The sequence below is a fragment of the Mercenaria mercenaria genome, chromosome 10 (genome assembly GCF_021730395.1).
Source record: "Mercenaria mercenaria strain notata chromosome 10, MADL_Memer_1, whole genome shotgun sequence".
NCBI lineage: Eukaryota > Metazoa > Mollusca > Bivalvia > Venerida > Veneridae > Mercenaria > Mercenaria mercenaria.
Genome location: NC_069370.1, coordinates 40,180,368 through 40,192,434, shown reverse-complemented (window position 1 = coordinate 40,192,434; position 12,067 = coordinate 40,180,368). Strand labels below are relative to the sequence as shown.

The following is a 12,067-nucleotide window of genomic DNA, read 5'->3' as shown; positions in this document are numbered from 1 at the left end:
ACTTGGTTAAAGGTCACAGGCGCCTGAAACATGGAAAACCGTTTCAGATATCAATAACTTCAGAACTTCGTCAAGACTAAGATTGTAGTACAGGTTACTGTTGGCATCTGTCTCAGAAATTTCTGTAATGATATTTATGATTTATTGCAAAATAATTCTCTTACAAAATTACAATCCATCTTTATTGTACATTTAATTTTCAGGAAGCTAGTTTGTAAATTCCTCAGCAGCTATGATATATGAAGTACGTTAGGCAAGGAAAAGAATTCAAAAAAATTTTACGTATAAATGGCAAACTGAATATTTTGAAATCCAAAAGTAAATGCTATGTATGATTGCAAGCATAGATTTTTTTCTCTTTAACTGCTTGTGTAAATTGAAATTTGAAAGAAAATTTATGTGCATAGTTTGGCTCATGCATTTTCTGTAAAGATATGGGGAACAAAAAGGCTTTGTTAATTTTTCACCATGAAGTAATTTCTGAAGCCTTTATATGCAACAGTTATACATTGATTTTTTTTATTAAAAAGTATTCTGTATGAATTCATTAAACAATTCACTCATGTTTTGCTGAAAAAATGCATTGTTCTTTACATGTACACAAAAAATTTACAAGATTATTTTCTTTCGGCAAAAGGTTCGTGTTTGATTTACCCATTTGATTTACCTTGCTACATTGTATGTTCACAACTACCTATGTTGATCCTTGTGAAAAGGGACAGTAACACTCACTGAAGTGGTCAGATTTCCCCGTGCACAACGACCCCAAAGATGCAGGTATGTGTGTGTCTACATACCAGTATTATAGATTTACATTATATAGATATCTTTGTATATTTTAGGCGGGGCAGCAGAGAAGGCAGGTGTTCAAGTAGGGGACAAGATAATAAAGGTAACACAGTATGATTCTTCTGACAGTAACAGATAATATTTTGTTTCTAGTAGGGCTTGTTCTTTGCAGCGGTTCCAAAATTAATTTTGTTTTATTGGATCAACTTTAGTAGAGATTAGAAACCGTTCACTCAGGGTTGCTGGTGATCAAAATGTAGAATGTTTAACCCTAATCATGCTGGACACGACGACTGATTCTGCCTTTGCGACCAGTGTAGATCATGATCAGCCTGCACATTTGTGCAGTCTGATCATGATCTCCACTGTTCGCCATTCAGTCAGTATCATTTTGGTAAGCACCCCTTTTGTCAGTTAATGGTACTGTCCAAATTGAAAGATGGACGAGTTCATTATAGAAATTTAGCAGGGCAAGGGTTAAAGAACACCCCAGTTTACATTTTCACTATAAAGGGTCTGGTGTCCACTCGGTGGGAAATATTTTGGGCATACATCGAAGCAAACAATAACCTATGTGTTGTTTAAATATTAATGAATTGTATATATTTCTGTTCAGGTGAATGGTAAATTGGTGACGAACTCAAACCATACAGAGGTTGTCAAGATGATTAGGGGTAAGTCTTAATGTAGTGTAGCTATTCCATGCCTACCTTAGTAGCAGGGAAAGACAAAGGTCGCATTTTCTTTTGCAGAGGGAATAGGCAAGCTACACTCGCATTTTGTGGTGTCATGATTATATAATAAACTAGGAACAAGAATTTGTAATGTATAATATTTTTAAAATTTTTGCAACAGTAGGCAAGAAAGATGATCGAGATGTCTTCCTGTGTCAAACAGTTTTTTCCCAAACCTTCAGAAGAATGCAGACAAGGAACCTTGTTATGTTCAGTTTCTCGTTCCCTGCTGTCCCTTGGATTAGGAAAACTGCAGGCATGTAAGATCTGTATGAGCCGCACCATGAGAAAACCAACATGGTGCGTTTGTGACCAGCATGGATCCAGACCAGCCTGCGCATTTGCGCAGTCTGGTCAGGATCCATTCCGTTCGCTAACGGTTTCTATAATTGCAATAGGCTTTGAAAGCAAACAGCATGGATCCTGACCAGACTGTGTGGATGCGCAGGTTGGTCTTGATCCATGCTGGTCGCAAACGCACTATGTTGGTTTTCTCATGGCACGGCTCATATAATCTTCAGTAGGAAAGCATACTAATGTGTCAGAGGCAGTTAAAGAATGCCCTTTATCCATTATGTAGATGTACACAACTACACTTTTTAACTTAGATTTATGTTCATTATATTACTATTACTGCATTACTTTGGTCATTGGAAGAAAAACCTTAGTTTATTAGACAGTAAAGCACTGCTCATCAATGGACTACAGTGTAAGCAGCCACCCTTAATAACAGGTACCCCCACATCAGTTTACAAGAACATTCAAATAGCTATATCATGGGGATATGAAATAGTGAATTTCAAATTTTGAATAAAAAATGAATAAGGACTTTTACTTGTTCATTGGGATTTTAGACAAATAGGTAAAAAGCTTTAAGTCCGACATTGATTATGTTTCTAACATATTTCAACTTTACATTTTGTTAAAAATATTGCACAAAAATGAATAAGAATATAAAATATTTTCCACAGACAAAATAGTATAATATATAGAATTATTTTTTGGTCAGGTGACTTTTTATGCAAGAATACTTGTCTACCATACACTTCATTAAAATTTTCAGTAGATCTATTTGTTAGATACATTATTTTTACCTTGCAAATCAAGAAATTGTTGATGAATTCAAAATGGAATGCATGAGAACACAACTAAAGTAAAAGTTATAGAGTGACATGAATCAGCGATGGGGTCAATACACTTTGAAAGTTTAAAATCTGTTGCTCTGTATACTGCCACAGCAAGGGTTGCTTTTTTATGAATGCATATATAGAATCATGACTATTTTTGGTCTGAAAAGAGAAACATTTCAGTCTGGTACTAAATTTTATTGAGCATAATGCTGGTTAAACTATTTCAAGGAAAGAAAACGAGATCAAGTAAACACGGTTTTATTAATATATAGAACATACCTCCATCAGCATTACCCTTCTTGTTCAGAAAAATGCTTGTAAACAACATAATTGAGCCGTGCCATGAGAAAACCAACATAGTGGGTATGCGACCAGCATGGATCCAGACCAGCCTGCGCATCCGCGCAGTCTGGTCAGGCTCCATGCTGTTCGCTTTTAAAGCCTATTGGAATTGGAGAAACTATTAGCGAACAGCATGGATCCTGACCAGACTGCGCGGATGCGCAGGCTGGTCTGGATCCATGCTGGTCGCAAAGCCACTATGTTGGTTTTCTCATGGCAGGGCCCATATTAATAGCTAAGCTTTTAGTCTGTATTTTGCTTGGCTCCTTGCACCTGCTGAACTGTTTATTGTTGGATTTATTTTAGCTCATCAGAATGGTAAATATAGACAGTTGGCTAGGGTAAAGGGATAGACATGCTAATCAGTGATTACCTGTATTTTTTATCCAGTTTGAAAAAAAATGAAAAACGCTTCTCTGAGATGAGTTTGCTGAAGGTTCAGCTGACATAAACTCTTAATTTTCTTCACCAAAAATTGTACCTGGAAGTTGAGAGCTTAAAAAAAATGGTTGCTATAGATTTTGTAATGTTTCTGTTAAGGAGATGTTTAGATATTTTGGTTGGATACAAAGCTCTTAAAATAGGGTGCAATGACCTGAGGCGAGGTTGTCAATGTAAAATTGGTCGTATTAACTAATTTAGGAAGGAAATAATTCCTTTGAGAAAGAAAGTGCTGTTTCTGTTAACTGTCTCTCATTGTCTGCTATTTTACTGTAAAAACATAGACAGGCAATTTTGTTCCCCAATGGAAACAACTGTTTACTGTCAATTGTCAGTCAGATTGCATAATTGGTAGAAAAGGTAGCCTTCAAAATCAGAAATACAGATGCTCGAAACAGTCTTAATTACATACTGGTATTCATGACCTATTACATTTTGTTTTTCCTCATTACATAGATATTTTGTCATAACTTTTTGTTCTTGAGGGAAACTGTGTTTGTTTTGTTCTTTGTGGCCAAGTTGCTGACTTTACGCCACCACTATGGGTTCTAAACCTTGCTAGTAATCAAACTTGCATGTGGATGGTTGATGGTTCTAACCAAGTACCTGCCTGTGCCTTTTAGGTACTTGGTTATGTGGGTGTGGCACTGAGATGTTCCTCAACCACTAAAAACTGAAGAGACGCCGTATGTCCTTAAATCGTGTCAGTGTGATCTTTTTAAGCCATACAACAAAAGTTAGTCCTTTTGATAAGCAGTTGGATATATTGTGTGTTAAGTAGGTCAGTAGATCGTGGTTAAAGTCACTAACAGCAGATGTTGAGACACTCGGTCTCAAATAAATGACCCAATTTAGATGGCCAATCAATGTAATTGATGTCTTCCTTTCCAATGAATCTTGATTATTTGTCTGTAACTTAAGTTAGGAAAACAGCAACAGTTTTATTGATGGACAAGATAAGCACTAAGTTATTGGAGAGAGCTCATTTTCTAGATATATCCGTGAAGAGTATTAAGTGCGCCCTTTTAAGGAAGTTTTTTTGTGTTACCATCTTTGGATCACACTCATTACTGATGCATCATTTTTTAGCATTTTAGCTCCTCTGATTTTTGAAAAAAAATCTATGAGATATTGTTGTCACTTGATCATCAGCGCTGGCATAGGTTAAAATGTTTTGTTCAGCTCCGCCTTTTCTCAAAAACTATAAGAGCTACAGATTTGAAACTTTTCAAACTTGTTTATCATCATTAGGTGACTGTGTAGGCCAAGAACCATAACTTTAACCTGCATTTTGTCAGAATTATGACCATTTTTGTACTTAGAAAATCTGATCTGTAACTTGTTTCTTACATATTGTCCAGCACTTGCAGTTGAGCGATGGCACTCGCAGGTGGTGCTCTTGTTAAGATATGATAAATCTCCTTTTTGCTCCTTGTTAAGAAATGTCTGATTGTTAGAAACTTTGTATGAATTTTTTTTGACAAAGCTTCTTAATATTTGGCAAAATCTCTTAAGAAATCATTTTTGTAAACAAATTTATGGAAAAAAAAAATGAACTCTACCTATCATAATAATGTGTGGCAGTGGTTGTCTTGTTTTAGCTGACCTGCTCAATATTTTTAGGACAAAACTCACCATTTAGTTGTTGTTACTTTATATACTGAGAATCTCTGCAGCATTGTGCTACCTCAGAGGGTAAAATAAGTGTTTGACAGTCAGGAAACATATTTTGAAAATCTGAGGAGTTGTTTGTCATCAATATGTGTAATGTATCAATATTTGATGAAAGATTCGCCTTGTACTTCATTTTTGTCTTGCATGCTTTGCATGCATTTTCAACCATGCAGGCATTTAAGTCTGGTGTTTTGTCAGGTATTAGTTTAGTTTCAGGACAAGATGACGACAGGCAGTACAGTGGTCGTTCACCTCTACCAAGAATTGCATGTATGTTTTAACTGCGCTGATAGTTCAGTATTAGAGTGCCCTTTTTGAGTGTGGGTTTGCGTCCTGGCTGTTTCATACAAAAGACATAAAATTCAGTTTTGCCTTGCTGGAGTTCATCATTCAAAGAGAAACTGGCCTCTCTCATAACCATTGTGCCCATGGATACCAGCAAGATGAGGATGTTTGGAGTGATAAATAAAAGTCGTAGAACTTGTTTCGCAATCAGCATATAGAAATAATACAATGTAAACTAATAAATTACATCCCTATAGACAACTTATTCTTTCCGGCACTACACATAGTTTATACTGATCATCCAAGAATCTGAGTTTGCCAGTTAATTTCCAGGCAGTGGTTTTAGTTTCTACTGAAAGATTTGCATTGTTGATAGATAAATCTCATGCTGAGACGCTGGCATCATCACTTCCGCTACCTGCAAAATAGTCTTGAAAGTCAACATGCTCTGGTGAATAAAATAAAAGTAAGATTTGTGGTTTCAGGTGTTTGGTTTTAATGTATTTTATAGTGGGATAGTTTTGTGCAAGTTTTTGAGGAGCTTCCTGCTTAGGACAGCTTGGGAGTGTGGTTTCTTTTGATGAAATGTTTTAAGAAAATGTGTCTCCTAGTAGCCTTTGATTTGGTTGAAAGGTTAGGACGTTGGGTTGCTAGTAGGCAACGGTACAGTTTGACAGGTTGGGACACTGGATTGCTGGTAGCCTTTGTTTTAGCTGCTAGTAGCCTGTATTGAGGATTGAGCTGACAGGTTGGGAAATTGAATCACTTGTAGCCAATGGTTTAGCTGACAGGTTCAGAACTTGGGACGTTGTACTGCTAGCAGCCTGTGATTTAGCTGACAGGTTGGGACGTTGGACTGCTAGGACACAACATTGTCAAATTCATGATTATGACTTCAGTCAATAGAAATTTCATCAGGCTAACTGTTAAGAACAGGTTCTTTTCTGGATGAACTTAAATATTTGGCATCAATGTTTTTGTATTACATTGGCTAAGATAACACTCTTTTTGGAACTATTGTTTCACAGTTAATTCAAACAAGAAGGAAAGATTTGTACAGTTTGTAGGTCTCATGTCACATAAAATTTGTATCGAAACGAATATACCAGTCTCTGCCTTTATACTGAGTTTGGAAACCAGTCCCAAACACCAGTATCTGACTGATTGTTGATTAGTCAGCTCAGTCTTTGAATTGACCAATGGCAAAGTTGTGTGTTTAAAAATAGGGCTCTGCCTCAGTTTTATAACATTTTACTCTGATTCCATGCTGTGTATATTTGGTAAAGTGGCAGTACTGTAAAACCTAGATGATAGAATCGCATAACACAAGAATTTGCAGACAAAATTTTGGATTACTGTTTCTCCCAATTATTTCATTTTTCGCATTAATCATTTCTGAGGAGAGATATGATAGCAAATATTTGTATAGATTTTCATGTGTAATAGTGCCAGTATCAGATCTGGAATTTTCAATGATAAAGTCCTCATTGAACAGTTTGTGAAGAGATTTGGTATGACTAGATTGGTGTAGACATTTATTGAACCCATTGAACAGTTTACATCAATGAACTGATATTTCTGAATGAAGCATGTCTGTAGTACAAGGTAGACAGAGATAACTGTCATGATATGATTCCTGTAAACTGTGTTTTGATTCCAGGTCAAATATTTGATTAATTCCTGTTAGCAGGAGTTTTTATGTGGATCAGTTACCAGATATACCACTCAGCTTTATATAGAAGGTGTAGGTTCGAACTGGTTCCAATCTCGTAGGTCCAAACTGGTTCCAATCTCATAGGTTCGAACTGGGTTCATTCTCGTTGCAGGTTCAAACTGGTTCCAATCTTGATGTAGGTTCAAACTGGTTTCAGTTTTCACTGTAGGCTCAAACTATAGGTTCAAACTGGTTCTAGTCTTGTTGCAGGTTCTGATTGGTTCCAGTCTCGCTGCAGGTTTGAACTGGTTCCAGTTTGGCTGCAGGCTCAAACTAGTTCCAATCTTGCCGCAGGTTCGAACTGGTTCCAATCTCGCAGCAGGTCGAAATTGCAGGTTCCAATCTCAAATTCAGGTTTAAACTGGCTTTAATCTAAAGGTTCATACTTTCTCTGAAAAATTTTTTGACACAACCAAAAGAAAAACAACAAAAACACGAAACAAAAAAAGCCCTAAAAAACATTCTTTCCTTATTGATAATACATATCACACCAAATCTTGATCTGTTATTTCTGACAAAAAATCAGTTTTTGGAGGTCAAAATTTGGTGGGGGGGGGTGCGCGCAAAGCATATGCCCGCCCCTCCAATCTGAAAATTGGGATTTGGGGGGGGGGGTCTGGCACACAAGCCTGCCTGCTCATATGCCTATGTTTGAGGAGGGAGTGTATGTTTAGTGATTTGGAGGTGTTGTCTGCCTGCAGGAGGCTGTTGCAGTTTGTTGTGTAAACAAGTGTTTACAGAGACGGGGGTTATAGAGCATGTGAGAATGGAAGGAAGCTTGGAAGGTATCATCTCAGAGAGATGTTTATCTCCAGCCAATTATCCTCCTTGTGAACACACTGTTTCTTGATCAGACAGATAAAATACATGCAGAGAAAAGGCCAGGCTTAGAAAGTCTTGTTCCTCATTTCCATCCTTTCAAAATTTCCAAAATTATGTAATCTTTTCATCCAATGGAATTCATACCTGTATGAAACTATGAAAAGATAGGCCATGATTAATTCCTGAGCCTAAGGTAGAAGAAAAAAGCTGCAATTATTTGCAGAAATGAATTGCAGCTTTTGATTACAGAAAATGGGGAAACTAATTTTTCACTTGGCCTGGAATGAACATCCAATGATAGTACAATACAGGTTTTCAAGGAGTTCAGCAAGATAACTCTCTTACTGTATGAAGAATTCTGTTATCCAATATATTGGAATTCTCTATGGCAGGGAGCTTTTCAGTGGAATTAAATGTTTTATATCATGAAATAAGCTGGGAGATATATTGTGAAGTTTTGTAATAATTAGAGAAATTGATTTCATTTTTGTTTTTACTTACATGATCCAACTGTTGATAACATGTTAACATTTTCTTACTAGCTAGATTAAAATCTCAAACTCTTAACTTACTTTTCTTGTGAACTTACTTTTTTTTTTTTCATGATTCATGGTCGAAACATAGTTGTAAAAAAAAAGCAGTGCGTTTTTTTAATTGGTCGGATTTATGATTGTTTTCTGGCGATAGATCGGATAATCTGGAAATGCTGACTCGCAGCTGCATATTGGATGTAGATCCACTTGCGTTCTAAGTTTTCCGCCTGTTATATAGCGTGTTGGAACCCTGTCAAGTTTCCTTGAGAGTTTTTTTAGGATTGTTAGATTCTTGTACAGTTTTAGTGCTGTTGTTGTTTAAAGTTGTGGAATACCTTGTGTGTGATTGGACTGTTGTATGTTAACAGTGGCTGGATGTAGGGAATACATGCATAAATGCAATGACGCAACCAGCAGGTATATTAATTATTATTCTTCGCTTTTCTTGCCGTATTAATTAAATGAAAATCGTATTTTCTAAAAATTTCCTTTTGTTATGAACTAATTAGCATTAGCATGTTTTTGTTTTTTTTTGCAAAATGTTCAGTGTGAAAACAGGGCTCCAAATGCAATAAACCCACAGGGATTAGCGTAGTGATGAATAAATTTAACATACAACATAGTTTTTACCAAGTTTTTTCGAAGTTGAAAACCTGGAGAGTATGTTTGAGACGACGTCTGCCGACAGGCAGATAAATGGATAGATAGATGAGAAGCGTAAAGTTTTTTTTCTTTCTGTTCAATGACATGATTTTGGGTTTGAGCCTGGCCTTTAGGTTACTTATGGTAACACCAAGGTTGGGATTGCATTTAGAGTCAGTAAAGTCAAGGTCACTGTTACTAAAAATAATAAGAAAGGTTTCTGCTCTGTAACTTCAGTTGGATTGATGTATTGAAGTTAAGCATGTTTGTCCTGTATGTAGCCTATATAGCTTAACCTCGGGATGGCCTATTGGGTAGGTGGGGTCAAATTGAAGGTCAGCATATCTTTACTATTATCTGCATACTTTGAAAATTCCTCTGTGGCACAGAGTTTAAGGTGTTGGTCTGTTGTACCTTTTTAAATGTAGAATTTTTTTAGGGCAGTTGACAGTTTTAATGTGTTTTTTTTTGTTAGATGTCAAAGGGTCAAGGTCACAGTATCTGAAAATCTTTTTTTCTGCTGGCATCGCCAAAATGTTGGTTTCTGGTTTATAACTTTAGTTAGGATTTACAATCACTATTGCCAAACTTGGTGTATAACAAATATGAAGAACTATCTTAGAGTTGTTGTTACTAAAAATAGAAATATAAAAATGATTTTCATGCACTAACTTTAATTAGGAATGAGATATTACTATCAAACTTGGTTTGTAGGTAACCTCACAGGACAGAGAGGTTGGTGAATTGTCCTTGTGGCCATTAAGGGTCAAGGTCACTGTTGCTGAAAATAGAAAATGTTTTCAAATATTTAATATCAGACTTCACTTGTTTCTGTTGTTTTTTATTGTCTAAGATACTTCAAGTAGAGTATGAAACATTGTGTGTCCAAGTTTTGTTGCAATCACAAACGTTCACCTGCATATAATAGCATCAACTGACTTTCACACAGAAAGCAGGCTTGAAAGGGATTCAAACAAGCTTTTAGCTGTCTTCTCATTTCAGTTAAAATAAAATGAAATGAACCAATCAGAAGTTTGGAAATAATCCTGTATTTTATTGTTTGGCAGGACTAAGTCTAATTGAGAAATAGAGCTTATTATGTCTGCAACAGATAATTGAAACTTGTGTAATCGATAATAGAGGGCATTCCAAGTAAGACACTTTTTTCATCATGCAACTTCCATTAAAATGAAAGGTGTATCTGAAATTATCAAACAGTTCAACTTGCTTTAACCTTTAGCCTGCTGGCAGTAATTGGTTGTGCCTTTGCGACCAGTGCAGACCAAGATCATCCTGCACATCTCGATCCGTGCAGGTTGATCATGGTCTGCACTGTTTGCTATTCAGTCAGTAAATTTTCAGTGAACCTCTCTTTGAATAATAAATGGTATTGCCCAAGCTAAATGATGGACCAGTCCATTTTAGAAATTCAGCAGGCTAAAGGTTAAAAGACCACCTAAGGCAAGGGAATAAAGGGGTCTCTTAATACAACCTAATTTATTTTGTAATTGAAAAGTGGTCCAGGGCTTTTCATCAGGAAATTGGGAAGAGGCCCAGGCCTTTCAAATTGGGAAATTTATGCGCGATAATTTTCTATTTTGGGAAAAAAGCTATTCGTGGAAATATAGGTACTAGGGTATAAATTTGAACAGTAATAAGTATTTTTCAACTGAAATTTAACTTTTACTGTAATACAGCACTTTATTTTGAATTTTGATTTCAAATTTCACAAATCTAATGATCACAAGTCCATGTCTCTTTGTTTTGTATTTTTGAAATTATCAACCAACATATTCAGTTCTGTGTCACTTGGGGCAAGCAGAAACAGTGGAAATAGTAGTATCGATACTAGTTGGGACCGCCTCGGTGATATTATCACCGGTACCCTCCTCTAACTTACGTTGTTTCACCCCGCAGTCGAATAGTGACCTCTGATTTTCTGATATTGCCGCCCGTTTGATTGTTTTGTTGTAATACTTTCCGTTATATGACCTGTTTTTTAGAAAACGATAAACCGGAAGTAAACACCGAAATACGATTTAATTTATCTCCCCTGAAACACGGACTAAAATCTAAAATCTGGGACACGGAACATAACGGATTAGACTGGTTATGCGTAACACGTGGTCAATGTGCTATAGTAAACAAAAAAATCGAAAACCGGACAAACGCTTCCTCCGGAAATAATAAATGTAAACAAAATCAAAATCATCTGCTGGCATAATTTTGGGAAATTTTACCTTTCATTTTGGGAAGTGTCTCTGCCACAGTTGGGAAAAATTACTATATTTTTGGAATGGAAAGTAGCCGAATATCGGCCTCTGTTATATAAGGATGAAAAGCCCTGTGGTCTCTTAAAGGGCAAGGAATGCCAGAGAATAAGTTATTTTTATATGAAAGCCATCCTCGAGCCTTTCATAACGCTGAAAGAATTTTTAAAATCGGACCACTATTAAAAAAGTTATGGCAGTTTGAAATTTAAGAAAATGGCTGATCTTGGAGGCAGCCATTTTAGTGTGTTTATGACGTGATTTACACACGGCTGAATTCTTTATTTAGCAAATAACCTTTTAAATAGATTTATGTCATATGTTTCTTGAGTGTTAGATGTATAACATGATACTTTCTTTCATTATAGCCGGAAAAAGTAGAGAAATTATTTTATAGAAATAAGTAAATACAGTTCAGATATGTCTCTAGAAATTAAATAAATCTGCCATTTTGTTTTTTGTTGTCATGGAAACAAAATGGCCACCATTTTGAGCAAATATTTAAATGCTTATAACTTCCTCATTTTTAAGCCGATTTTGAAAATTCTTCCACACAATCTTTTAATGATTCAGGAAATCCTAGCAGATGAAATTAACATAAAAACAGCATTGCCTTTCCCTTTAATGCAAGTGGTCTCTGAATAGATATGGTATCTGGAGCAAGTTTTACTGTATCTTACTTTATATTTAG

General features: G+C 36.0%; 1 protein-coding gene across 19 annotated transcripts in view; it reads left to right on the top strand.

Moving 5' to 3' along the window:
- LOC123561834 (rho guanine nucleotide exchange factor 12-like) overlaps nt 1–12,067 on the top strand; it is a 148,675-nt gene that overhangs the window by 16,459 nt on the left and 120,149 nt on the right. For 18 of the 19 annotated variants that reach the window (XM_053552864.1, XM_053552854.1, XM_053552868.1 and 15 more), the window contains 2 exons: nt 843–892; nt 1,406–1,463. In XM_053552864.1, the coding sequence (XP_053408839.1) occupies nt 843–892; nt 1,406–1,463 (108 nt within the window). Of the gene's footprint in view, nt 1–842; nt 893–1,405; nt 1,464–8,380; nt 8,882–12,067 lie in introns of those variants that run through there. The other variant, XM_053552871.1, reaches the window with a different exon arrangement.